Below are 26,445 nucleotides of genomic sequence, written 5' to 3'. Positions count from 1 at the left end.
GTGACCCTCGCTTTTCTCATTAGATAGGAGTTAGTTCCCATTGTAACAACTTGAGAAGAAAAGAGATTAAAGAAGAATCAACCAAACAAACAACGAGTGTTAGAGATTTTACATCTAACACACGGCTCAAATTCCAAAGTTAAAAGGTTTTTGCCGGCCAGACGAGGTAAATTTCCCTCTCGCAAACGGTCGTTGCCATTACCGACTCATCACCAAAATTGGAAAGGTCGATGCCCAATACTCCTTGCGTTACAATTTATATAACGAAATGTCTTTAAGAGAATATAAATTGTTTATAAGTTTGCCCTGGCGAGATGTAAACTGCTGGTAACATCTATCTTACAGAACTATTCATGGAACAATTTTTCGGCAACAAACTTATTGATCATCATGGTTATGAAGTCAGTGTAAGCACGACGGGGAAGCGTATCCACAAAAGTTAAGGGACGTAGTAATTTCTATCAGACAATTTTTTTGGCGTGTTACATTTTGGAACAGAGATCATTATTAGGTTCTAAGACTATATGCGCTTTTTTTAAAGTTTATAATTTTGGTAACAATAGAGCGTTTGTGTTTGGAACGTGAAATGTCCACCATCTGACAATACCATCTGTCAAGGTAGACGTCTCTTCGAATTTTTTGATTCACTGGCACAAAAAGTCCTAAGGGATCTCTGTTCTGCAATAATTTCAACGATAGCGATTTGTAAATTTTTCCTTAATCTTAGCGAAGTAAACCTTGATAAATCAAGGGGTCCCTCGAACTTTCTCTAGGTATATGAACTGACAAAGTTTGTTGTTTTGAGTCTTGCATTAATTGCATAGTGCCTGACCGACTGTAGAGAAAGCATTCATCTGGGTGTAACAACAGTTGAAGTGTATATTCTTGGGTAAAATGAAGACAAATGAGTCCCCTGACTTATTGCCAATCCAGTTAAGGCCTAATGGCTTATGTTGGGCGACTCTGCCCTCTCAAAGCGCAAAGATTACCGGATACTGACGTCATGAAGTTGATAAAAGTGTCGGACAAACGGGTGATATAATCTCTGTACCAAGCTTCGTTCTCTTGGAAATCTTTGAGAGAGACTGATTTACATCAAACGAGATTTTCCATTTTACTTAATAGTGATAGCTTCTACTGTCATTCCCTTACTGCATAAAAAAAAACTCGAATTCTGAATTAATCGCATTTAGCCGGAGTGGTTGACCTCTTTTTCTTGTTTCGCTGAACCAAGATGTACCCCGTACCTTTGATGTGCTTGTCGCCATTATCCGCGTTATTATAGCCTGGCCACCTGTAGTATTGGAGTCACAGATCACACATTCGTTCTTGATGTTGCCAACCAATCCTCGTTATGCTGGCAACCACCACGGTTGCCAGCATAACGTTAAACACCCCTTGTTACAGTTGGTTTGCAGTGAAGCGTGGGAACCAATCAGCGACTTCCACGTGTTTTGACCCAGCGATGGTGAGCGGCAGTGTCCATCAGCAATCAACGAGTACAAGGAGTTGGCCGGTCTGTTGATGACAATGAGGTCGATCTGCTGGCCGATCTTCATCCCCAGACAGATCTTGGAGAAGGGTGTGTTCCAGTAGGTCGGTAGTTTGGTTTCACGATGGTCAAACCCAGTTTTCCCTCTAGTACGATTGAAGTCGGCCATGTTGGTCCAGGAGCTGGAATCATAGTGAAAGGTTCGCTAGAAATGAAAGTAGAAAAAATATCGGAGTAAAGAAGAAAGAGTATATTTTAATTCTAAAGGTCAAGGGATAAAATGAGTTTAACTATCAGCAATGCAACTGACTGTCTTTCCAATAGGACACTTGGTATAGATTGAGATGATAACAGAAACGAGAACCCAGCAAGACAGAAGACGATGTGATCAGATAAATAGGAAAGAAAGTGTGTTTTTAAACTTTGAGTTACTTGCGGAATTAACATTAGGAAATTATGCAATTCCTCAGATTGTGCTCGGAGAATAAATCAAGGTTATAAATCTCACTTGGACATTTTATTGCATTCTGTGATACTTTATCATTGTCGGGTTTTATTTGTTTCATACCTTGCGGCCGTCAATTTTCATGACCAGCGTCCACTCCCTGCCTCCGCATCCTCCAATTCTGGAGCTGCTCATGAGACAGTAAAAATGAATTTTACCAATGTCAGTTTGGAGCATATAGACTGTATTTCCTCGAGATCTCTGATAGAAAAAAATGACTTCTCTGCAAGATGTAAAGGATGAATCTACGGGAAATAAAAAAAAGATAAGACATATCAATTTTAATGCCATCCAGACTAAAAAGGAAAAGACGGCTTAATAATTTCGATCACCACAAGAAACATCCCTCTGTAACAAATGAGAAAATATGACCAGATAATTTTAGTGCCATTAGCTTCCACTTACTCACTTGGTGAATTTAGTAGATTCAGTCCACAAGCGACAGTTTGTTTGCACTCAAGCAGGTACGGAAATGAACTAGTTCATTATTCAAGGTTGGATTCCAGCGCTTTTAGTATATTGTGCTCATAAAACAGATTGGTCTCATCTGTGAATAAGTAAAATTCACTTAACTACTGATGGACGACGATTTGAATTTGAAACAAAATTGCTATGCAACTGTCGCTCAACATGAACAATTGTAAAAAATAGTAGCAAAATAAATAAATAATAATTATTATTATTATTATATAAAAAGAGGGAAAATATTTCGACTAATTTCGTAAAAAAAAAAAGAAACGAAAAAAAGTAAGCGACACGTACCAAAACCGTATCAGATAAAATACCACAGTGGCTCAGAAATGATAACTGCTCACAAAAAGAGAGAGGAAAAAAAAGAGAAAAAAACTATGATATAAAGGGGAAAATAAAAGACAGCAAAAACAAAATGCGAATTTCACGGCCCCCAAGCCAGTTCAAGAGTTACTCCTCGTCCGACAGCTCCAAATCACACTCGGGAAGATGTTATTCGGTTCCCAAGCCAGATGGCAGGACCTTTGTATAGCTGAGAGTGCAATCGAGCGTTTCCAGTCAAGTGTGAAGGAAATGAATCATACTAAGATCTGATAGAAGCGATATAAACGAGGAATATTAGCTTATGTTTTACAAAACATTAGTTATCAGCAGGCATTCCTCCGGTGGCCGGTAAGAACAAAAGAGAGTCACAAAACCTACCACACAAACATAAACTTAAAACAGAATCACAGAATCCGCAACACTAACACAAAACTCTACAACACAAACACAAACTTAAAGCAGAATCACAAAATCCGCAACACTAACACAAAACTCTAGAACACAAACACAAAATCCGCAACGCTAACACAAAACTCTACAACACAAACACAAACTTAAAACAGAATCACAAAATCCGCAACGCTAACACAAAACTCTACAACACAAACACAGACTTAAGTTTGTGATTGTGTTGTAGGTTTTGTGACTCTGTTTTGTTCTTACCGGCCATCGTACATTCCATATGCAAGCTGACTAATGCTTGCAATTAGCGCGGGAAACAGGTTGCATTTCATTTTGTACATCATGTATGCTCATGCGAAATATCTCATAATTTTGAATGATACTCACACAGCACATTTCGCTCCAGATGCGTACCCGCTGAGTACAACTAAGTTAATTTTTGCCGACAGAGGGTTTGAAATTTCTATTTACGCTCGAAAATTGGTTAGATATGTAATCTAAGTAATGAATTACTGCCCAGAGACGGTTATAGTGCACTCTGCATTTTTTCTTGCTGAAAGTTTGCAAAGTTTGACCAAATTGGAGAAAGGCAAGGGCACAAAAGCAGTTCAGATCGTTTCAAAGGCCATCAAAGAAGTAACTGGAGAATTGCTTGTGGACGACAAAGGCAGGTTGCCCCAGGTTGAAGTCAGAAGACTTGAGTTTAAGATTCACTCCTGGATATTTGCTTCGCTGCTTAAAGCATATGGCGGTCTTAAGTTCGACGATTCTCGCGAAGAGGATTATTTCGAAAGTTTTCCTCCTCTGCCAGGGATGGGTGTCGAGTTCTATCTCGAGCTGCTACAGGAAGTGGGATGGAATGAGCTTTTAGTCGAGGTATGATTGAAGTTATTCTTTAAGACAACCATCCTGCAATTTTCGGAAAAGTAAGTTGGTTGTTGTCTCCGTGCGAAGTATTTTTTTATATTACGGTTGAGTGTAATCTTACTCTCCTCAAACCTATCAATGTTAATACAGATCTAGAAGCATCCCGCAGGAATCACATAATTTATTTTGGGGGCATTGAAAAATATGATGAACAGTCTTTCTGCTCTCCATAATTTGAGATTCCAAAGAGTACCACTAGCTGTCCAAGAGTGACCCCTGGGAGTGACAAGCATCTAACTTCTCCATACAATATCACCCCTGAATCAAGCATTAAGGTAATAAGAACAAGGGAAATTATTTAACAGTAGACTTACTACGAAAACTCTGATTTGCCGAGAGCATACAGTCAATATTCAATAACATGTGAACTAAATATGATTACTCAATATCTGCAAGAAATATTTGGTCATTAAATTGTCAAGTTTAAAGTCTACCCACTTTCCAAGCCCCTAATCTGTGTAGTGTTCTCAAATGTTTGCAGACTCAGGGAGAAGTGTCTTCTTTTTCAGTTTGTCTAAAAAATGTATAATGAAACAATTATTAAATTTGGTTTTTGCATGATATCATGAATTACCAAACCTCATATTTGTGTTATCTGCCTCAGCATCTGGCTTCAGCAGACACATGTACCTCAGATGTCAGCATTGATAAATCATGATGTCATGCTCCACCTCATCCAATAATTGCTTATAATCACCAACCAAAGGAGCTCTTGATTGTTTAAAAAATTCTCTGTCAGCACCCTATGAAATGTATTTAGAACAGTATGGAGGATATTCATCACAATGTTAGGGTTAAAAGGTTAAAAATTTTTACCATGAGATGGATGCTCCAATTTTGGTATTTTTGGTATTGTTGTGGTGTTAAAATTTTGATAATCTGTTTCTCCTTCTATTATTGCAGTGTCTTTGTGTACTAGATGGATACAATATAACTTCTCTTTTGGTGGATATCATTAAAGTCCTTACTCAAGAACCCAGTTGTGAGGATCTCTCTCTTTTCCTCTGTCTTTTCAATTCTCTGCTCATGTCCAGAAGCTTTCATTGCCCATCTCTTGATGAAGATAATAAACTGGACAAAACATGCAAAGAAAAGTCATGCTCTTTACTGTTGTTGGAGGGTGTAATGCTTCTTAGAAGGAAATTTGTTGCCTGGCCAGCTGCACAGCTTAATATATTGAAAAGTGTAATTGACTTTGTTTTTACAGATGTCACTTGTTTGGACTTTATACTAGATAGTTCAAATACAGATGGTAATATTTTTTGCGGAATCTGTTGGCTACAAAATTGTGTTTCTTGCAAACATCAACCTTTTACAATAGAGGAAGATAAAGTTCAAGATCACAAAAAAAATTTGGGTAACAAATCAGAACACAATGAAAAGACAGAATCTTTTGGCAATCACAAGCTTCATGTGGATGTTGTTGTTTCAGCAGAATGTACTGCTTGTTTTAGCTTTTTATGTCAAGTGATAATAAATGATTGGAGTGAGGTGTCACACTGGATTCAAGGTGATTTGATTGACAATAGTATTGGCGAACTAGACTCCAGTTCCTGGCTGCCTTTACACAGGTGGTTAATTAAGCTTTATGCTTTGGCTTGGTGCATTGGGTCACACTCTCAAGATGATATATTACACAAGCAGGCAAAGAATCTGCAAACTGGTTTGGCGCAGTATGTGAAAAAGTATGCAACAGAGGCAGAGCTTAACTGGATTGATAGCTTAAAGCAAGGGGAGTTGATGGACTTTAAGGAAAGTTGCTGTGAAGAGGAATTCAGTTCTCCACTTGGTAAGTACAAAAAAAGATTTTCCATTCAAGAGTTTTGAGGATTTAGGAATAAAAAACTGAATGAAAGATTTCTTGTCTATGATTTGGACAAATATCTGATACCAGTAGCATACATTTTTACCTTATTTTGACCCACAGTCATGTTGGGACAACTGCCTTACTTTCCCACTGGTTCTTCTTTGTAAACTGTGATAAACTAGAATCTCATTCAGGAGTAATGAGAGTATGTGATACTCTTATTTAGAGCATGGTAAGAATGAGCTGTGGTAGTTTGTTGGTTCCATAAACAGAGTAACATAACTCTTTGCAAAAAAAGGAACAAACTCACCCAAAGTGTGTCTTACTCTAAAACATACTTATTTGTTACATTTTCTTCCAGGATCTGTAGATTTGCTGCTGTTTCAAGCAGAAAGTACAGAGGACCAATTCCATTTCTATTTACAAAGAGTCAATAACAGATTGGAAGGTTACAAGGAGTGCTTTGATTGGCTGTTGAGTGAAGAGGAATTTCATGGAGACTCTGATTGGTTAGAATCCATGAGAAACCATGCTGTGGAAATAAGTGAGACTCAACATGCGCTTAAAATAATAGACATCATCTACATGCAAAGGCAGAGCCTTTGTGCGGACAACACAAGTAGTGATGTGGTTTACAAAGAATTGAAGGAGGTAAGCCAGATGGTTAACAACATTGTTGTTGAATATGAAATAAGTGCCTTTGCACAGACTCCTAAATTTAGTATAAATTCTCCTGCCAAATGTTTTTCACCAGATATTCTCCATGACCCTTCCACAACAGAATTTTTGTCAGTAGATGGGACATTAATCTGCTTTTGATACCCCCAGCTTCTTGGAATCTATGATGACTTTTAGTGTACTTGGAAATTTTTGTTCACTTGTGGATTGGAGCAAAAAAATTAAGAACTACTCTAAAGGCTGATATTATAAAATCTCTCATCCAGAACTAAATTTACTTCTAAATTGTTTTCTTCTAATTTTTCCAACACCCTGTGCCAACTTTGTTTTATTCATCAAGTTGTCTAAAATGTATTCATACATGTGTGAAGTAAAGTGGGACTGGGAAATGCATTTCTCCTGGTTGATATTTTTTCCTTTTTTCTGGTCACTTTTTAGCTTGAAAATATAATTATTGATAGTATAGGGATGAATTGTTTTTGGTCACTTTTGGGAGGGAAATTGTTAACTGTGATTGCCCCCCTTATAAAACCTTGGTCACAATAAAAAGGAGATCAGGTTAACCCTGGAACCCCTAAGAGTGACTCAAGCATCTAATTTCTCCTTACATTGTCAACCCTGAATCACACATTAAGGTAATGAGAATAAAGGAAATGATCACCAACTGATGAAGCTCTTGACTGTTAAACAAATTCTCTTTGTCAGCACCTTAGGAAATGTAGAGAGAACAGTATGGAGAATATGCATACTGATGTAGGGATGGAAAGGGTTATAGAGATGGTAAAATGTGGAAGAAATTTTTCCTTAATTTTTTTGTTACATCATAAAAAGTGGTTACAATTATAACAATGTGGTCACATATAAAGTAGAGGCTAGTTTTATGGGAGTCTCAGTAAGTTTTCTGTCTTTGAATGTTGTTTCAAATTCTTTTTCAGATCTTGTTGGCTCTGCATTCCAATCTGACTTACCCTGCTCAAGAACAGATCATAGAGTATGCTTTCTTCATGTCTAGCTGCTTACCTTCTCCTGAAAATGACTCAATATTTTTCCATCCATGGTTCATGGCAGAGGAGAGAGCAAATTTTCAGCTTGAGCTCGTCTTGACCTTCAATAAACTTATTGATATTGATACTGATATTGGCAGTGATGATCAGTTGAAGTCCTCAACAAAAGAGTTGACAAGAGCTGCTCTGATATCAGTGCCCTTGACTCTTAACAAGGCTTTGCAAGAAGGAATAAAGAGTCTGGCTCACACAAAAGCAATTTGTTCTGTAAGTTGATGGTTGGAGATTGTTTCATGATACAGAGATGGGATAAAAATAGACACAACCATCAAAAACAACCATCTGGCTGATGAGGTTGTTTATTCTTATGGTCTATTTGTTGTTTAATGTATGGAAATTGTGAGGAGAAGCTACGTTTTCACCATCTCTAGTAGTTGAAGGATTAAAATTTGGTCTCACCAACACTTTATCTTGTTGACAAGTAATTAAGATAAGCTGTTCACCAAGCAGGGAAATCACCATGTCCTGGGCAACCAGATTGTTTTTGTTTTTTTTTTTAAGCCATGACAGAGTTTGTTGTGAGAAACATGTTCACCAGTTGAAAGTTATCTGCTCAGGAAGAACTCATTTCTAAATGCCACTGTGTTAAGATTTTGTGGATAAATGGTTTCAATAGTTTCATGAGAAACAATCAAACCTCCATATCATTCTTTTCTTGTCTGCTGCTCATAATAGATAAAATTTAACATCTGATATTGAATAAATGTTATTGTGTGTTTTACCATAGTTGTTTTCATTATTAGTCTTTTAGTATCAATAAAAATATGGTTTTATTGCAGGTATTACAAAAGTTTCCTAATTTGTGTGTATTGAGATACAACAAATCTTCTTCCTCGAGAACATTACTGTGCCAGGCAGTTATCGCAACCACAGTGAATGTGTTATCAAGACAACAGGAGAGCAACCTGTTAACAATGGTAGCTGTTATGTTGACTGTGAGTACTTTTTTTGTACAAATAGAACAAATAAAAGTACTCATTTGGAAATCATTGTGCCATGTGTGCAGGAGTTTTCATTATCACCTATCCACCATACAGTAATATATCAGTGAGATAACATTATTTGTGTGAAAAGAAGTCAGTTATTGAGCTGGCTGGCATGCCATTTTAAATCTGTAATTAAGTCAGCCTTGTTACTTGAATGTATGCTTGTGTGTAGGGAAAAAGCAGGTTTTGAAGATTTGCATTTTATTGAGGGTTTTCCTGGAGTGTTGGAGTTCACCAAGTTACTATTTGGGTGGTATTTTTTTTCTAACTGCATACAAGCAGCTCTTTTAAACAACAGCAATGTTAGGTGGGGCAGGGTCTGTGGACCACCTACTTAGCATTGCATTTTCCTTTCACCAACAGGTTTAATCATTGCCCTGTGGAACATAGACAGCCTAATCATGAATGTCTAATAATATACCACTTTGCCATAGCACTTCATGGGCAACAACAATTATTCTCTTTTTTCCCCTACCATAATTTCTTGCAGGCAAGTTCTTCACAGCTACTTGATGTCCAGGAGTTCATACAAGCAGTTGTGTTACCATTTTTAAACAACAGCAACATGGAAGACAATATTCCCACTGTTCTTGCCCTCAAACTTCTTGATACAGCAATGGAAATTGTTTCTGTTGTACCCCATCTACTCCTCCTCAAAAGGCATTTGCCTACCATCATCATTTGCCTCTGTGAATTGCTCAATGATTGTAACGTATTTTGGAAAGGCATGGCCCCAGAACACTCTCTGCTAGAGATGGAAGAGTTAAGGGAACTGGTGCTCAAGGCTTTGGACATTGAAATCAAAATCTGTCTAGAGGTTATAAAAATCAATCCTTCATTTGCAAGAGCTGTAGAGTGGCTGTTTAAAAGAATAAGGGATGGATTTGGTAATTAGAAATCTTTAAATTTTGTGTTACTGTAGAATACACTTAATCAAATCTACTTAACAGTGTAGAATCAATCATTGCATTGTGTCTTCAGAATTATAGCTTTAATGTAAAATCATGGTTTGAGATTGAAAATTGTTGATACTGAGCATTTTTCGGTTAACAGACTGGACTATTTCTCTTCATTTGGACGAACTCTTCACTGCAGCATCTACAATGTACAAACTGGCAATTCCTCCATGTTTATTGATGGTATGTTTGGAGCCTGGAGACAAGTGGACAGTAGATGAAGACTTGGCATATGGTAACTAGTTATATTTCTTTTAGATTCATTAGTGATATCATATTTCTGCAAGACTGAGACAATGATCTTTCACAATGGTTAAACGATTATCTGCTGAATTTCTGACATGTCAAAGCCCGCATGGAATATCCAAATAGGTTAAAAAATTTTCGGTATTCTGCACGTCTTTGATAGGAAATGACAGTAGCTCTTTGCCATTTCAATGCAATGGAATGTTTGTGTTGATATATGCTACTACTCTCTGCAACGTTTAAAGTTTATTCAACAGAACATTGGCATCATGGTTGTAAAATTGTCTTCCCCTCTTCCCTAAAAAACGTAGACATTAGCAAAGGGTTCTCAATGCTACTAGTCATTTATGTCTTGGTTTGATCATAATTGTGGGCTGTAAAAAGCCATAAATGACCATAATTTTGAGTCCACCACCTGTTTCACTTGATACTGATAAACATTACCTTTCACTTCCACGCTATATTTATTTTCTTAAATTTAACATGCAAAAAAATATTACTTTGACCTGCAGATAGCAGATGCTGTTCGAGGCGTGTCGATTTTCTTATTTATTGAACTAAATTTAACTTAAATTATACTAGAACCAATACAGAAATGAAGAACTAATACTTAAAAAGACATTAAAAGATACACAAGAAAAGAAAAAGGAAAATAAAAGCCGTTCATTGTAAAAGAGAAAAAGTCCTTGAATTTCTAAGGTTACTAAAAATGTTGTAGAACTGGTCATATTTGACACAATTTTGCAGTGTTGTCATCTTATTTTCGATCTCAACTTCTTTATGCTAGGATTTTCTTTTTGGTTGTAGTTTTGTTTAAGCAGAAAGTGACAATATAAGCTACCTACTTTGATGCAAAGTCAATTATTTTCAAGGCGTTTTGACGGCGATGTTCCTTACTTTATCATATAAACTTATTGTTTTTCAGGCTCTGAGGGTGTGTTTACAGTTCTGTTTGAATACTGCCGTGTGTCAGACGCTGCTTTAGAATGTATTCTGGAGAGATTTGTGTCAAATAAGCTGCCTAGTGAACCGGAGGACATTAGAATACGAGTAGTGATCAGCCTAGTGCAGGTATGGAAACATTTTCTTTCCAGCTGTGCCAGTGTCGTCAGAGTTTGGGTGGCGGGGTGGCTGGGCAGCTATTGAGGTGGTTGGCTGGACGCGGTTTTTCGAGGGGTGGATAACGCTATCCACTGGACAAATCTCTATCCGGTGGATAGCCTAGTACGTTTTGTTAACACTTATCCGCTTGATAGCGATTTATCCGTTGGATAGCGTTATCTGCCCGTTATATAACTGGACCCTGATCTACAAACCCAAGTTATGACCTGTCTGGTACATTGTGTTGTGTTCTTGGGCAAGACACGTTATATGTAAAGTGCCTCTCTTCAACCAGGGACATGAATGGGCACCGTTATACTTTTAAGGATGCATAAATGATTGATACAATATCTGGTGAAATTCTGGATGGTAATTTGAATTTAACCAGAAGCCCACTGCTGCAGTATACTTTAGAACTGGGTTAAACTGGCGTAGTCATGCCTGTCGTTTTTATGTTCAGACTTAAAATTACCTTACAGTTATTAGGAATTTTAGTCTTCCTTTTTTTTAATCCCCATGAAACGGTTGCCCTTCTGTAAATTTTTGTACACGAGAAATCGAAACCACGCAAAAATTATTATCTTCGGTTACCGCTCACTACCCTTGAATAACTGTTTGTAATTCAGTTGTGTAAATCTACGGGCGTTCCCGGCATCACAAATGTTGCAATCTGATTGGCAGCGCCACTCGCTATCTATTCCGTGATAGACAGTCAATAAAATGAGTTACCTAACATTGTGAAGTTGTAAACAAAATTGAATTAGGACCTTAGTCGGTATTTTGTTTTTGCTAAGTTTGAGACGACTTGTGGATTAAGATACGAAAACTATTAAATAATTCCCTAGATTTATATGTGCGACAGTTGACCTGCGATAGAAACATCGAGCTCGTAATCTAATTTTTAAATAATTTCAAGTAAAAATGAGAGTTAGACCTTGTTGACAAGCCCAGTTTGTTATGCTTTGCAGATTCTTCCCCATTGCACGTGGAAAGAATGGAAGAGAATTCTTGCAGTGTGTCAGTTCCTTATCAAGAGACATGTTATACCGGTAAATCTTTTCACGTGACGTTGTTTGGTTTAATGGCACACAACACAGGAGTAGGAAGAGTTGTGTTAGAAGCAAAGTGACCCCAAAACTTTAAAAGGGCAAGCGAAACTTAGTAACTGAAACATGAAACGAAACGAGTGTCGATAGTGATCTAGGACTCGAATGGTTTTGCTTTACGTTTTTCTGTGATTGGCCAAGGAAACACCTCCATCGCTCCAATATTAAACTCAAAACTAACACCAATCGCGCCACTTCATCACCTTTGAGATCTTCGGTTGAGTTCTCAGTGACTGAAATATTTAAACAGCAGTTTTAAAGTCGCTGCTGTGTAATTCTGGATGTTACTTAATCAGGGAAGAAAACACAGCTGCTTTTATAATCACCTGGTTATTCATACATGACCTATCATTCACTCCGTGTTCAGTGAATGCTGTCAAATAGTCCCAATGTCTAAGTGAATGTTGAATGGTTAAACCCAGAACTGATTTTGATCACAGGGCTAGGAAACTGCTTTTCTCTAATGTCCTCTTTTATCGACTGTTACTCTCCAAAACTGGAGTTGCTTCAAAACGTTTGTATGTCATTTCTCTGTATTTCTCTGCCAGGTTAGTTCCTTTAGTGGTGTTTTGTGCCTCAAAACAGAAGATGACGGTCAAGGTAAGTGCTTGGAAGTAGAGACAAGGAGACTTTTACAACTTTATTTTAATTGTTTTTATAAATAGTCTTACATGAATACTCCTAATCTCAGACGCCAACGCAACTAAAGGGAATCGTAATCAAGGGCGTAGCCAGCTTCTAGACTTGTTGTAGGCCTATTCCCCCAGAAAGTTCAATTTTTGTTTCAACATTTGCAAGAGTCATATTATATAAAAGTCAAGCGGGCAGGAAAAAAGATTAAGTAGGCTTTAGGCTGGCTACGCCCCTAGTAATAATAATCAATGTTCAACGCAACGGATTCTATTTAATTTCAATCAGTTCTAACATTTTGTACCGTTCCTCGATCAAAATGATTTCTCAACAGAAACTTCTCTCTAGTTGGGTTTAGAATTTAATCAGAAAGAGGCCTTGAGATAAGACAATTATTTTAATGATTATTAATTATAAGGAATTTTTTTATTTAGTTTCAGATGTGTGTGAACTTTCTGCGTTGCTCTTAAATATGATGGAAACTCTTGGTAGCCCCTTGTGTAATTCGTGGGCCACCCCTCATGTGTGGCTTTACGTCATTAAGCATTATATCACCGCAATAAAAGAAGCTGTGAATGAAAACGTAAGTAAAACATTCTTTCTTTTTTTTTTCTTTTTCGATTCCCACCTGTAACCACAAAGTAGACTTGTGGAAGAAATGTATAAGGTTTAAAAGTTGGTCAAAAATTGTTCTGTCATTGCCATGAAGTTTACATTCCGGTCTATTGAGATATGTTTAAACTTCGGCATTTGCCACCGAGAAGTCATTCTTGTAAGTTTTTTTTTTTCAGCTAATAAACCACAATGGCTTACTAGATACTTGCTGGTGTCTTAAACTGATATAGCAAAGTATGGTGAAGTGTGGTCTCTGTTTCGTTTCAGACCAATGCGATGGTAACAGCATCCGTATTTGGACATCTTTGTCACGTGATGACCTTTGCACCAGTTGTCTGCCTGGATCAGTTGTTCGTTCTTTGCCTGGACTTGGTAACCAGGCCTTCAGTGTCCAGCAGTGACGTTATTGAGTGGATGAAGATGTCAATCAACAGATTGTCATCTCAGGTGCACAAGACAGCCCTGATGCAAAAACTGGATCAAAGTAATTAAATGACTGCAAATTTCAAAAAATGTTGAAGATACCGCTAGCTATGGCAGACGCGTTTTGGGAAAATCGTTTGACTGCAAAGAGGGAAAGTATGTTTTTGAGATCTCAGAATGAAGCCGATCGTAGCTCTGAGAGAATGTATCCAGCTGCCTTAGCACGACAAAGACATAACTGCTCTTTTTCATCGTAGAAAATAAAGTTCTTGAACAATTTTTATCTTTCTTTTAATCTTTCTTGAATTTCATACTGAAGTATGTGTATTCCAAAACAGGTTTACCTGACGTGTATCTTTATTGTAAGACGTAAACATGATGTGTCTTTAATTTATGCTAACTATACTAGATGTGCAAAAGCGTGAGTGATTTAGTCAACTGTCTAATGTTAGCAATAAGAGAAAGTAAAAAGAATGTAATAAACTGTGTAGCAATGTTCACCAAATGAGGACTGCAACATTTTCGTTTCCTTATTTATTTGCGATATTTAGACATGCTGGCCCAGTTCATCTTTAAAGCTGGTTTAAATGGGGGTGGGGGTAGGGGGGTGCTGTACAAACAATGACAAGGCAAGACCACAACATCGGGAGCTACGTTCCCTACTCTTTGCGAGAGGTGTGTGGGTTCTTTTATGTCCCCTTGCTCTTATAACCAATACAGAGAGGATGCAGGAGACGTCCCTATCCTAGACTAGAATGTAAAACATCATTTGAAAGTTACTTTCATGGTAACACTTATATTAAAATCACCCTACGTGAGAAATATAAATTGCTGTTGACGTGGGTAGGTAGCAAAGTTCACAATCGGAAATAAGAACACTAACGAGTTGAGCTTTATCGTTGCTTGCGATGCTTTGGCGAAAAGATGCCCACTTTGGTGCTGTTTTTATACAAATTATGCCGCAATGAGTGGCTGATAACCATTTTTCTCAGAAAATCTTTAAAGTTTTTAGAACTTTTCACTACTATTATTAACCTCATTCTTGTTTAACTCATGGTGTTAAGGAAGTCTTCCACTGAGATTTAGGACCTTTTGAAGAGAACTGCGAGTACAGTAGCAGAGTCCAGAGTACAGCTGTATTTAGCCTTCCTCTTCGTAACTCAAAATCTTTCAAAAAGTGAGTAACGATGATTGCAATTCAATATCGGCCACCGCCCTTCTGAAAACAGTTCCGTCAGTGATTGTTTAGCATAACTGAAAGTTGAAAATCCAGCGAAAAAATATTTACGACTACACCAGTTTTATGAACTAGGTTATACTTTTGTAATGACTTAAAAATGCTATTCAAGCAAAATATTCTAAGTTCAAGTTGATATTTCTGAATTTCAACGCTATTTGCAGCTCTCTATTGAATTTTGCTAGGTTGAAAATCTGCATGTCTTAATCCTTTAAACCCTAAGAGTGACCAGCTTATAATTTCTCCTTACAGTAATACTGCCCAATCATTCATGAAGATCATGAAAATAAAGGAATCATGATCGCCAATGTTAAAAGCTTTGATTGTTAAGCGAATTCTCCTTGTCAGTGCCATAGGAAATGTATGAAGGAGAGTTTCGAGAATTTGGATACTGATATTACGATGTAAAGGGTTAAGTAAGGCATCCTACTTCGTTTTATAGCTGAACCTATCAGATCGTAGAACACGGTGTCGATTATTTTAAACCCGCCTTTTGAAGTCCGAAAACTCATTTGAATTACAAATAATTTTCAAAATTAATATTTATATTTGAAATCAGTCTTGCACGTGGAAAGAGTTTACGATCTACAAGAGATTTGAGTGTCTTTTTTAGCTTCTCTGGAGTCAAGAAATACGTTATTTTCACCCTATTACCTTGGATATTGTCTGTTCCGTCCAGGTCGGCGAGTGTTTCTTATGCTGGATCAATTGGTTCAGACACCATGTCGAGAATTCGTACTTTCCACTTTATCACAAGTTTTCTTCAGGTAAATCATTTATGGAAAGATACATTTGGACAGGAATACAGTGTTCGTCTTTCTTGTTGTGGCTATTACAAAATTAACGAACACAGTCAAATGTAAGAGGAGCGTATTGCATACAGAACAGTGTAAGACAATTCCTCAGCGGCAGACGCCATGATAGTTCTTCTTGAACGTGACTTAAGTGGCTACGCGAGAAATTCCTTCTAGTATGTTTTTGTACTTACAGCTTTTTACTTATTTATCTTTTCATTCCGGAAATGTTTTTCCATTAGCTTTTATGATTGTACCGTGTTGATCTAAAACGTTCATCGTGTTATTTCTCTATTCTTGCTTTTGCCAACACAAAAAAATCCTATTTTGTATCATTATTCCTTATCCTATCGAAACAGTAGCATCTTTGTAATACTTATGAATGGGGATATAAAATTGATAGATAATTAATGAAAATTGATGACACATTTTGTTTCCGAATGCTTACATAGTAATTTCAAGGAAATCTTCTAAAACCTTTGTTTAATAAGACTAAAGGACATTAAATTCGTTAGCAGAAAATGTGGTGGCTCTAAATGAGATCTTCGATCCTGACGTTGACCTTATTATTTAGATTGAAAAGCATTTACGTATAAACGTATTCACAGTATATTTGTCTATATTTTCCTCCATGCAGTATAAGAAGAAAATGAGAACATCTCAAAATCAAGAAAGTCAAGAAAGGAAAGAAATTCACGACAACCCCCAATAAGGTTAGATAACCTCCTTTATTATAAAGAAGCTATCGAAGCCTATACGTCTACGTTGAACAATTTAACCTGGATTTAGCAAATTTTTCCCGAAACCAACTCAATCAATTATGAGGTAAAACTGCAAACTAGTTAAACATGAATCAATTTCTTCAATGATTTCTTGGATCTATTTCTGATTGAAGTGGCTCAGTTTCAATTTTGAGCAGTTCTGTTTCACCAGTGTCAAATAAATACTTTGTTATTATTGTGCATGTTATGACTATCCATCTGACCCATCAAATTACTATAGCAACGGTTTAGCCTGTCAAATTATCTTCAAGTTCTAAGATTAGAGAATACTTGTAATATTGATATCGATCACCCAACTACTCCTATATATTTTCAAAGAGATTACTTACTCGCAAAATGCAGACATTTTACAAGGTTTAAGTCTCTAGCCTAGCATGTTTCGTATCTGCCCAGGGACCTTGAATTTGCATTAAAATGTTTGCCTGGGTTTAGCTTGGCTTCACACAAGGATTACCACTTATAAACGTAATACTACCCTAGGCTACGGCTAAAAGATTTTATCACCAACTCATATCGAACTTTTTCATCATGATTCAATTAAAAATCTTGGAGCCTAATCATTATTAATGTCTGCGCCCTTGCGCCGAAAACCAAATTGAAATAGTCTACTTCAAAACTTTGTGTTTGCATCTCGGAGTGCCTCTACAGTTTATCATCAACTGATAAAGAAAATTTTTTTAGGTTATATAGCAATGTCGTAAAAATTATCAGTCAAATTCTGACGGTTAACGGCTAAATTTCAGGGCCTTTGACGGTTGACGTGTATTGGTTAAAAACAATATTAGGTGTTTCTGTTTTTTTTAAGACGAAAAATGAGTGTTTCCTCAATATCTTATGTACTTTCGCAATTCTCTTTCACTGGATTGTTACGTTACTATCTTGCGCACATTTAGGATTGTCTTTGATTGGATTGTTACTCTAGCATCTTGCGCACGTTTGGGATTCTCTTTCATTGGATTGGTACGTTAGTATCTCGCGCACATTTAGAATTCTTTTTCATCGGATTGTTACGTTACTATCTTGCGCACTTTTAGGATTCTCTTTCATTGGACTGTTATGTTAGTATCTCGTTCACGTTTGGGATTCTCTTTCATCGGATTGTTTCGCGAGCATTTTACACGTATATAAGATTCTCTTTCATCGGATTGCCACGTCAGTATCCTGAGCACATTTAGGAATCTCTCTAATCGGATTGTTACGTTAGTGTCTTGCGTGCTATTAGAATTCTCTTTCATTGAATTGTTACGTCAGTAACTTGCGCATGTTTAGGGTTCTCTTTCATCGGATTTTTACGTTAGTATCTCGCGTACTTTAAGAATTTTCTTTAATCGGATTCTTGTTAGTTATTCGCACATTTCTGGGATTCTCTTTCACTGGACTGGTACTTTATTATGTCGCATACTTTAAGGATTATCTTTCATCGGATTGTTACGTTAGTGTCTTGTGCATATTTAGAACTCTCTTTCATTGGATTGTTACGTTAATATCTGGCGCAATTGTAGGATTCTCTTTCATTGGATTGTTACGCTAGTATCTCGCGCAGATAGTGAATTCTTTCTCATTGGATTGTTACGTTAGTGTCGTGTGTAGATTAAGGATTCTCTCTCATTGGATTGTTACGTAAGCATCTCACGCACATTTAAAATTCTCTGTCATCGAATTGTTACGTTAGTATCTTGAGCAGATTAAAGATTCTCTCTCATTGGATTGTTACGTAAGTATCTCGCGCACATTCAGAATTCTCTATCATCGAATTGTTACATTAGTATCTTGCTCAGATTAATGAGTCTCTCTCATTGGATTGTTGCGTAAGTATCTCGCAGACATTTAGAATTCTCTGTCATCGAATTGTTACGTCAGTATCTTGCGCAGATTAAAGATTCTCTGTCATTGGATTGTTACGTTAGTATCTTGCACGGATTAAGGATTCTCTTTCATTGGATTGTAACGTTAGTATCTCGCGCACGTTTAGGATTCTCTTTCATTGGATTGTTACATTAGTGTCTTGCGCAGATTAAGGATTCTCTCTCATTGGATTGTTGCGTTAGTATCTTGCACACGTTTCGGATTCTCTTTCATTTGATTGTTACGTTAGCATCTTGCACAGATTAAGGATTCTCTCTCATTGGATTGTTACGTTAATATCTTGCGCATATTAAAGATTCTCTCTCATCGGATTGTTACGTTATCTTCCGCAGATTAAGGATTCTCTCACAATGAATTATTACGCTAGTATCTTGCACAGATTAAAGATTCTCTTTAATTGGATTGTAACGTTAGTATCTCGCGCACGATTAGGATTTTCTTTCATCGAATTGCTGCATTAGTATCTTGCCCAACTTAAGGACTCTCTCTCATTGTATTGTTACGTTAGTATCTTGCGCAGATTAAAGGTTCTATTTCATTGGATTTTAACGATAGTATCTCGCGCACGTTTAGGATTCTCTTTCATCGAATTGCCACGTTAGTATCTTGTGCAAATTTAGGATTCTCTCTCATTGAATTATTACGCTAGTATCTTGCGCACATTAAAGATTCGCTTTCATTGGATTGTTACGGTAGTATCTCGCGCACGTTTAGAATTCTCTTTCATCGAATTGCTACGTTAGTATCTTGCACAAATTAATAATTCTCTCTCATTGGATTGTTACATTAGTACCTTGAGCAGATTAAGGATTCTCTCTCACTGGATTGTTACGTTAGTAGCTTGCACGCATTTCGGATTCTCTTTTATCGAATTGTTACGCTAGTATCTTGCGCAGATTAAGATTTCTCTCACATTGAATTATTACGTTAGTATCTTGCGCAGATTAAAGATTCCCTTTCATTGGATTGTTACGTTAGTATCTCACGCACGTTTAGGATTCTCTTTCATTGGATTGTTACGTTAGTATCTTGCACAGATTAAGGATTCTCTCTCATTAGATTGTTTTGTTAGTATCTCGTGCACGTTTAGGATTCTCTTTCATTGGATTGTTATATTAGTATCTTGTGCAGATTAGGAATTCTCTCTCATTGGATTGTTACGTTAGTATCTTGCGCAGATTAAAGATTCTTTTTCATTGGATTGTTACGTTAGTATCTCACGTACGTTTAGGATTCTCTTTCATCGAATTGTTACGTTAGTATCTCGCGCAGATTAAGGATTCTCTCTCATTGCATTGTTACGTTAGTATCTCGTGCAGATTAAGGATTCTCTCTCATTACATTGTTACGTTAGTATCTCGCGCAGATTAAGGATTCTCTCTCATTGCATTGTTACGTTAATATCTCGCGCACGTTTAGGATTCTCTTTCATCGAATCGTTACGTTAGTTTCTTGCGCAGATTAAAGATTCTTTCTCATTGGATTACATTAGTAACTTGCACAGATTAAGGATTCTATTTCATTGGATTGTTACGTTAGTATCTTGCGCAGATTAGGGATTCTCTGTCATTGGATCATTACATTAATATCTTTCGCAGTTTAAGGATTCTCTCTCATTAGATTGTTACGTTAGTATCTTGCGCAGATTAAGGATTCTCTCTCATTAGATTGTTACGTTAGTATCTCGCGCACGTTTAGGATTCTCTTTCATCGAATCGTTACGTTAGTTTCTTGCGCAGATTAAAGATTCTTTCTCATTGGATTACATTAGTAACTTGCACATATTAAGGATTCTATTTCATTGGATTGTTACGTTAGTATCTTGCGCAGATTAGGGATTCTCTGTCATTGGATCATTACGTTAATATCTTTCGCAGATTAAGGATTCTCTCTCATTAGATTGTTACGTTAGTATCTTGCGCAGATTAAGGATTCTCTCTCATTAGATTGTTACGTTAGTATCTCGCGCACGTTTAGGATTCTCTTTCATCGAAATGTTACGTTAGTATCTTGAGCAGATTAAAGATTCTCTTTAACTGGATTGTAACGTTATTATCTCGCGCACGTTTAGGATTCTCTTTCATTGGATTGTTACGTTAGTATCTTGCACAGATTAAGGATTCTCTCTCATTGGATTGTTTCATTAGTATCTCGCGCACGTTTAGGATTCTCTTTTATTGGATTGTTACATTAGTATCTTGTGCAGATTAGGAATTCTCTCTCATTGGATTGTTACGTTAGTATCTTGCGCAGATTAAAGATTCTCTTTCATTGGATCGTTACGTTAGTATCTCGTGCACGTTTAGGATTCTCTTTCATCGAATTGTTACGTTAGTATCTTGCGCAGATTAAGGATTCTCTCTCATTGGATTGTTACGTTAGTATCTCACGCACGTTTCTCTTTGGATCGTTACGTTAGTATCTCGTGCACGTTTAGGATTCTCTTTCATCGAATTGTTACGTTAGTATCTTGCGCAGATTAAAGATTCGTTCTCATTGGATTGTTACATTAGTATCTTGCGCAGATTAAGGATTCTGTTTCATTGGATTGTTACGTTAGTATCTTGCGCAGATTAGGGATTCTCTCTCATTGGATCATCACGTCAATATCTTGTGCAGATTAAGGATTCTCTCTCATTAGATTGTTACGTTAGTATCTTGCGCAGATTAAGGATTCTCTCTCATTAGATTGTTACGTTAGTGTCTCTCGCACGTTTAGGATTCTCTTTCATCGAATTGTTACGTTAGTATCTTGAGCAGATTATGGATTCTCTCTCATTAGATTGTTACGTTAGTATCTCGCGCACGTTTAAGATTCTCTATCATTGGATTGTTACGTTAGTATCTCGCGCACATTTAGGATTCTCTTTTGTTGGCTTGTTATGTTAGTATCTCATGCATCTTAAATTCTCTTTCATGGAATAGTTACATCAGTAACTCTCTCCCTGTAATCAATTTCTTCCATAGGATTAGTATTTTATTTTCTGGTGCACGTCTAGGATCCTCTTTAATTGGATTGTTATGTTAGTATCTCGCACATCTTTAGGATACTCCTGCTTTGGAAAGGTACGTCAGTATTTCGCCAATTCCCTTTCATAGGATTGATACGCTAGTGTCTTGTGCACCTTTTGGATTCTCATTCATTTGAAGGTAACGTTTGTCTTTTATCTTACTTTTAGCAATATTAACGTAGATTAAAGGAAATAAAAAACGCCAGTATCTCGAGGGCATCATTCAGTAATATGCTGGCAAAAACTCCCGATGAGAAGTTTTGTGATAAAAACTAAGGACAGCTTTCAGGGCACTCAACATGATCTAGGCGTGATCTCAGTTGTGACATACTGTTTTCTAGTGACGTGGACAAAGACAAGTTATCTATGAAGTGAGCTATTTTAAAGGATTAAGTTAAATATTTAAAATATTTTCAAACTGCTGGTTTTATAAGCTAACTGTGAAAATCAGAACTTGCTTTTAATTTTTTACAAGGGAACATCGGGAACTTAGTCAGCTATTTTGGTTAAGAAAAAGGAACGTACCATTTCTCGTAAAAGTAAAAGATTCCCTTGTAGTGTACACATGTTAATTGTAAACTCTTTGCGTGTTTTTTTTATTTTTTTATTCCTGTGTTAGATCTGGGTATTGGGTGCGAACAGGAGCTTGTAAGAATATTCTGATTACATTCTGTTACTTTGATGGCTTTTTCGTTGAAAATTTGAACAAGAGGATAGTATTTCATTAAAATAGACACTCTGCAAATGATCAGAGATTATATTATGCAAGGAAAAGTTAATTTATGCAGTTATTACACGTGAATTCTTTTGCGATCTCAGAGGAATTACTAGCGAGTTTTTAGATTACTTTCTTGTTGTTGCCTGAAATTATAAACTTTCAGCCTAAAATTAAATAGCTTGATTCCTGAAATCAAACGGCGAAAAGCTAAAAAAATAAAACCTAACTCGAAGCTATTTCGAGGCAAACAGCTACAACAAAATTTTTCGTGTTTATTAAAATGTTCATCAATGACCATATCAAATTTATCGTTAAATCCAGGTTATGTTTAGGCTAATTTGTGGTTATACAAGAATTATAGATTTAAATAATTACTTTTAATTTTACTTCTTTAGCGTTACAAAATACGTTTTTCTGCGACAAACCGACCCTGGACTACTATCGCTTGAGAGTGAAAATCTATTGCGTTTTTTAATCTATGGTTTATTTTGATTTTTTTTTCAGACTGAAAGATTAGAAATCCCAGATGCTTCAAGCACGAATTAAACAAGAAATAAAGACTATGGTCCAAGTGAAAGACAAGATTTATTCAGAGGTACAAAACAGATGCAGCGCATTTCCTTCGACAACATTTCGTGTCAGAGCTTAAATTCAAGCACCAAAATCAAGGACTGGATAGTTGAAAACCACATGTTGTCGGTTGAATCAATGTAAAGGGCTGTGTAAAATGAGAAATTTTCCCGCCGAAAAACTTAGAACAATACTGGTGCTTTAGGTACACATTCGTCAATGTTTTCTTTATTTACTCTGTAAGTAACAACTGTTAAGGTGTGGCGAATTTTCCCGCCAAAAGACTTAAGAAATTAGCTGTATACATTGCCAATAAACTTAATTTTGTTTACTTGTTGTATTGTTTTATCATCTACTAAATAAATTGCAGTTTTTATGTCAACTTTTATTGTCTCTTAATAATCATTCAACAAGCCACAACAGTTTTGGAATCAATACAGTATGTTTTTGTTTGTTTTTAATATCTCTTGATCATAAGTTAATTTTCAACTAAAAGTGTCACAAAATTTTTCCGTATATATACAAAGACTTTTGGCGAGAAAATTTGGACCAATTTGCACAGAGTTTTCCCTGGCAACTTGTCCGGAAAAAATTTAAATAGGGCTTCCTTCAAAAATCACCGCTAAAAAAATTTTCAGTTATTACATCTCATGCAAAAAAATTGGATCAATAAACACCAATTCTCCTTCGCTCTTAACAAATATCGAAACAGTCAAGAAAAATTTTTACTCCTCAATTTCTTAGCTTGTTTCTTTTGGTAAGCGTTCAATTCTTTGCACGAAATAATATGTGGAAGTTTCTTACGAAAAAGCATCATGGCAAGCCGAGCGTCTGTCTGATAAAAAGTATTAATTATGATAAAATTCTAATTCAAAGTGTGTTTTTGAATGCAATCATTTTTTGTAAGCTCATGGCTTGCCACGATATCGATGTTTTTACGGAGTAAAAGATCTTTAAAGCCGCCAGTTTTCGAATGTAACACAGAAAGCAGGCAAGATAAGCACCAAAAATGTCTATCAAAGATTTTGCGAGCAGACTGAGTTCATTTTAAGTCACAAAGGGGTAATGACAGAGACAAATATGCTCCGATTTATTTACAATGAAATCTTGCTGCGAATTGTTCCTAGAGGTCAAGTCAGCAAACGCGTTCAATTTGTTTTATTGTAGTTATAAACTAAAATTGAGGATCGGAATTTCATAGTTTTGTTAACATTTTTTTTTATATTTTCCTGTGTTACACCGATTGACTGCACAAAAGATCTTCCTTCCACTTACAATTAAGAGTAAATAAACTAACCTCGATATATTTTAAAACTGAATGCCTGGTCAAAGGGTGACAAGTTACCTTTTTCGAATACGACTTAATTTACAAGTTCTATGGACTACTTAGAAATTTCGTAAAAGATAAAAAATTTTATATAAATGACAAAAACTATAACCATCGCAATAAGGAATTAAAAAAAATTTTAACTTTTCGAAGCGAAAACACAATAATTTAATTTATTTTCTATAAACTTTAAATTGAATATAGCTAATTTGCATTTTTGCTTTGCGCGTAGGTTTCGTGAAGTCAACGTGCTTGGCACTGCAATAGACTCGTGCTTCGTGTATGAAAAAAAATTCTTTTTTGAATTAAAATGTCCTAAATTTCCATTTTGACAGGGTCGGGATGGTTATCAAATTTGACAACCACATGACGTCACAACATGGCGACCATTTCGGAAATCGTAGATTTTCGTACTCAATTCGAAATGTTCGCCGTTTATTTGCTATTGTTCGCCGAATGTACCAATAATTCTATTGGAAATTAGTGAATTGATACTGTTACTGTTTGTTAAACAAAATTCATTCCGAGAATAAATTTTCGATTCAATCGACGTGTCTTTGACCAACTTTTTCTCGTTGTATCATTCAGTTGTCAATCGTGAAGTACGAAATGGCGTTTTGTCAAAACTACTGACGAGCGTTAGTAGAATTAATCAGAGTCGAGTGAACAATTTTTCATAAAACGAACATCACAACTTTGGTTTGTTAAACTGAATAGTTAGTTTTGCAGTTAAGTGGCTGCCAGACTCAAATGGCCATCATCCGTTGATTGGTCGGTTTTGACCAGTTGTTCAGGTTAGTTTGTCCTGTTTGGTCTGTTGGTGACTGTGTCGGTCTTTTTTTTTTTTAAGTCTTTTTTTTTAAGTCGTTTGTGCGGTGTCGATGATTATATTCATTTGTTGTGAGGACTCTTCTGTAAGTTTGTAAACTAACTTTTCAAAGTCAATCTTTGAAGACATTACAAAATACGAAAAATAATTCAAAGTCGTCAAAAGTCTTCACTTTGAGATTTCATTTGGTTTTTGTTCGGCTGAAGTATTCTGTTACAATGCCACCTTAATATCACCTTTGTGTAACATTAACTAAGATATAACTGTGATACTAATTGCTACACAAACCGAAAAAATGAGCGATCAGAGCTTCGAAATCTATAATTTAAGAGTCAACATTCCGTAGTCAAGATTTCAGTTTCCAATTGCTTCGATCTTTATTTCGATGCACGATGCAACGACATTATCTGAGTTAAATTACACTAAATTATAGATAGTTGTTCAAATAAATAAAATGATCGCTCAGAGTCTGCATAACAATCTGTAACGTAAGAAACTATTTCAAAAATGGTGGCTAATTGAGGACTATTCACTTACCATGTAATCACTTTTATCCATTTCAATACAACTGGCGAGAGAACGAAGACTTCGTATAACAATTAGACATCTGAGGGGTCACCATTTTTTCTGGTATTTCTAAATAATTTTTAAGTTCTTATCTTCGCAGTATCCACTAAGACGTCAGTGATTGGAATGTCTTCTCTTGACCAGAAAATTTCTTCTATAACAGTGTTCCTCCTGAAAGTAGAAAATATGAATTTGATTAGGGAATGTTTACTTTCCATGAGTCGGAAGAAAACTGAAAAATGAAAACTCTGTATAAATCTTTCGCTCTTTGTCAAAACTATAGAAAAAGGGAGAGCATGAGAAATTTTTAATTTTAATTACAATGAAGCAAAGACCACTAAAGACCTCCTCGTGGCTGCATTCTAATACAAAATGAAGTCCCCAATTGATTTAGCGAGCAAAACATTTTAATTTTAGCGCTTCGCTGAAAATATTTTACAACCAAAAGTCCTGCTTTTCTCAAAGCTGATACCCTAATTCAGTCTAACTTCGAGTTGAATAGCCGTTTAGGCCGAGCAACGGATTTATGCTACGTCGTTGAACTGAGATAATACGACTCTTTTAGAACTCTGAAGGAGTTTAAAGCGATATTTCCCAAAGACAATGCTTACCTGCTATTTAATGACATAAGAGTGGTTTCGTTGCTTTTTTTACAGGTCCAGTGTCTTCTTCCTTTCAGGGTGGAACGTTATGTTTAGCACAACGAACAGCACATCTTTACTCCACGACGGACAGCGTGGTTTGCTGAAAATTCTACTACTTCTCATGAATATGGATAAACAACTGCAGCCAATAATCGACTGCTACGTCACAGATTTGGCGCGGAGTTCTGTGCACGCTCATCCAGCTAATTAAAAAACAAACTAAATTGAAGAGCATTGTTAATGACGGATTGGCATAGGACAAGACGAACAAATTCACAGCTACTAAATTTTAGGAATTACTATGTGACCAGGAAATTACTCTTAATTTGAAAGACTGATATAATTGAAAGCAGTAGATTTCTGTTAT

At 36.3% G+C, this 26,445-nt stretch overlaps 2 protein-coding genes and 1 long non-coding RNA gene across 5 annotated transcripts; 2 read left to right on the top strand and 1 right to left on the bottom strand.

Annotated features, from left to right (window-relative positions):
• Positions 1-1,352: 1,352 nt before the first annotated feature.
• On the bottom strand, positions 1,353-3,462 carry LOC131795624 (uncharacterized skeletal organic matrix protein 5-like). The gene is made up of 3 exons (XM_059113202.2): positions 3,456-3,462; positions 2,061-2,242; positions 1,353-1,697 (listed from the first exon to the last, which is right to left on the bottom strand). The coding sequence occupies exons 1-3, from the start codon at positions 3,460-3,462 to the stop codon at positions 1,353-1,355; spliced, it is 534 nt and encodes a 177-aa protein (XP_058969185.1).
• Positions 3,463-3,607: 145 nt separating this feature from the next.
• LOC131795662 (gem-associated protein 4) lies at positions 3,608-14,220 on the top strand. 3 transcript variants are annotated; one of them, XM_066166079.1, is made up of 13 exons: positions 3,608-4,070; positions 4,301-4,396; positions 5,025-5,910; positions 6,290-6,579; positions 7,542-7,877; positions 8,450-8,605; positions 9,147-9,543; positions 9,710-9,847; positions 10,784-10,929; positions 11,928-12,008; positions 12,614-12,665; positions 13,130-13,278; positions 13,578-14,220. In XM_066166079.1, the coding sequence occupies exons 1-13, from the start codon at positions 3,699-3,701 to the stop codon at positions 13,800-13,802; spliced, it is 3,324 nt and encodes a 1,107-aa protein (XP_066022176.1). In that variant the 5' UTR covers positions 3,608-3,698; the 3' UTR covers positions 13,803-14,220. The 3 variants fall into 3 exon arrangements, with proteins under 3 accessions (XP_066022176.1, XP_058969238.2, XP_066022177.1); XM_066166080.1 differs by having other exon boundaries at positions 3,944-4,070; positions 4,212-4,396; XM_059113255.2 differs by lacking the exon at positions 4,301-4,396.
• Positions 14,221-15,659: 1,439 nt separating this feature from the next.
• On the top strand, positions 15,660-22,968 carry LOC136280576 (uncharacterized). Its single transcript, XR_010717347.1, has 3 exons — positions 15,660-15,737; positions 16,402-16,477; positions 22,646-22,968. It is a non-coding gene; the product is annotated as an uncharacterized lncRNA (long non-coding RNA).
• Positions 22,969-26,445: the final 3,477 nt, after the last annotated feature.

Source organism: Pocillopora verrucosa, chromosome 4, assembly GCF_036669915.1.
Source record: "Pocillopora verrucosa isolate sample1 chromosome 4, ASM3666991v2, whole genome shotgun sequence".
In the NCBI taxonomy this organism is placed as follows: Eukaryota; Metazoa; Cnidaria; class Anthozoa; order Scleractinia; family Pocilloporidae; genus Pocillopora; species Pocillopora verrucosa.
The sequence above is the reverse complement of the archived record's forward strand: the minus strand, read 5'-3'. Positions and strand labels throughout refer to the sequence as shown.

Excerpts from the sequence above, each read along its gene's own strand:
- LOC131795662 (XM_066166079.1), top strand. The coding sequence starts at position 3,699 with ATGAATTACTGCCCAGAGACGGTTATAGTGCACTCTGCATTTTTTCTT. Across the intron at positions 7,878-8,449 it reads ACACAAAAGCAATTTGTTCT|GTATTACAAAAGTTTCCTAA; the intron begins GTAAGTTGATGG and ends GTTTTATTGCAG. Across the intron at positions 12,009-12,613 it reads TCAAGAGACATGTTATACCG|GTTAGTTCCTTTAGTGGTGT; the intron begins GTAAATCTTTTC and ends TTTCTCTGCCAG.
- LOC131795624 (XM_059113202.2), bottom strand. Across the intron at positions 1,698-2,060 it reads TGAAAATTGACGGCCGCAAG|CGAACCTTTCACTATGATTC; the intron begins GTATGAAACAAA and ends TTTCATTTCTAG.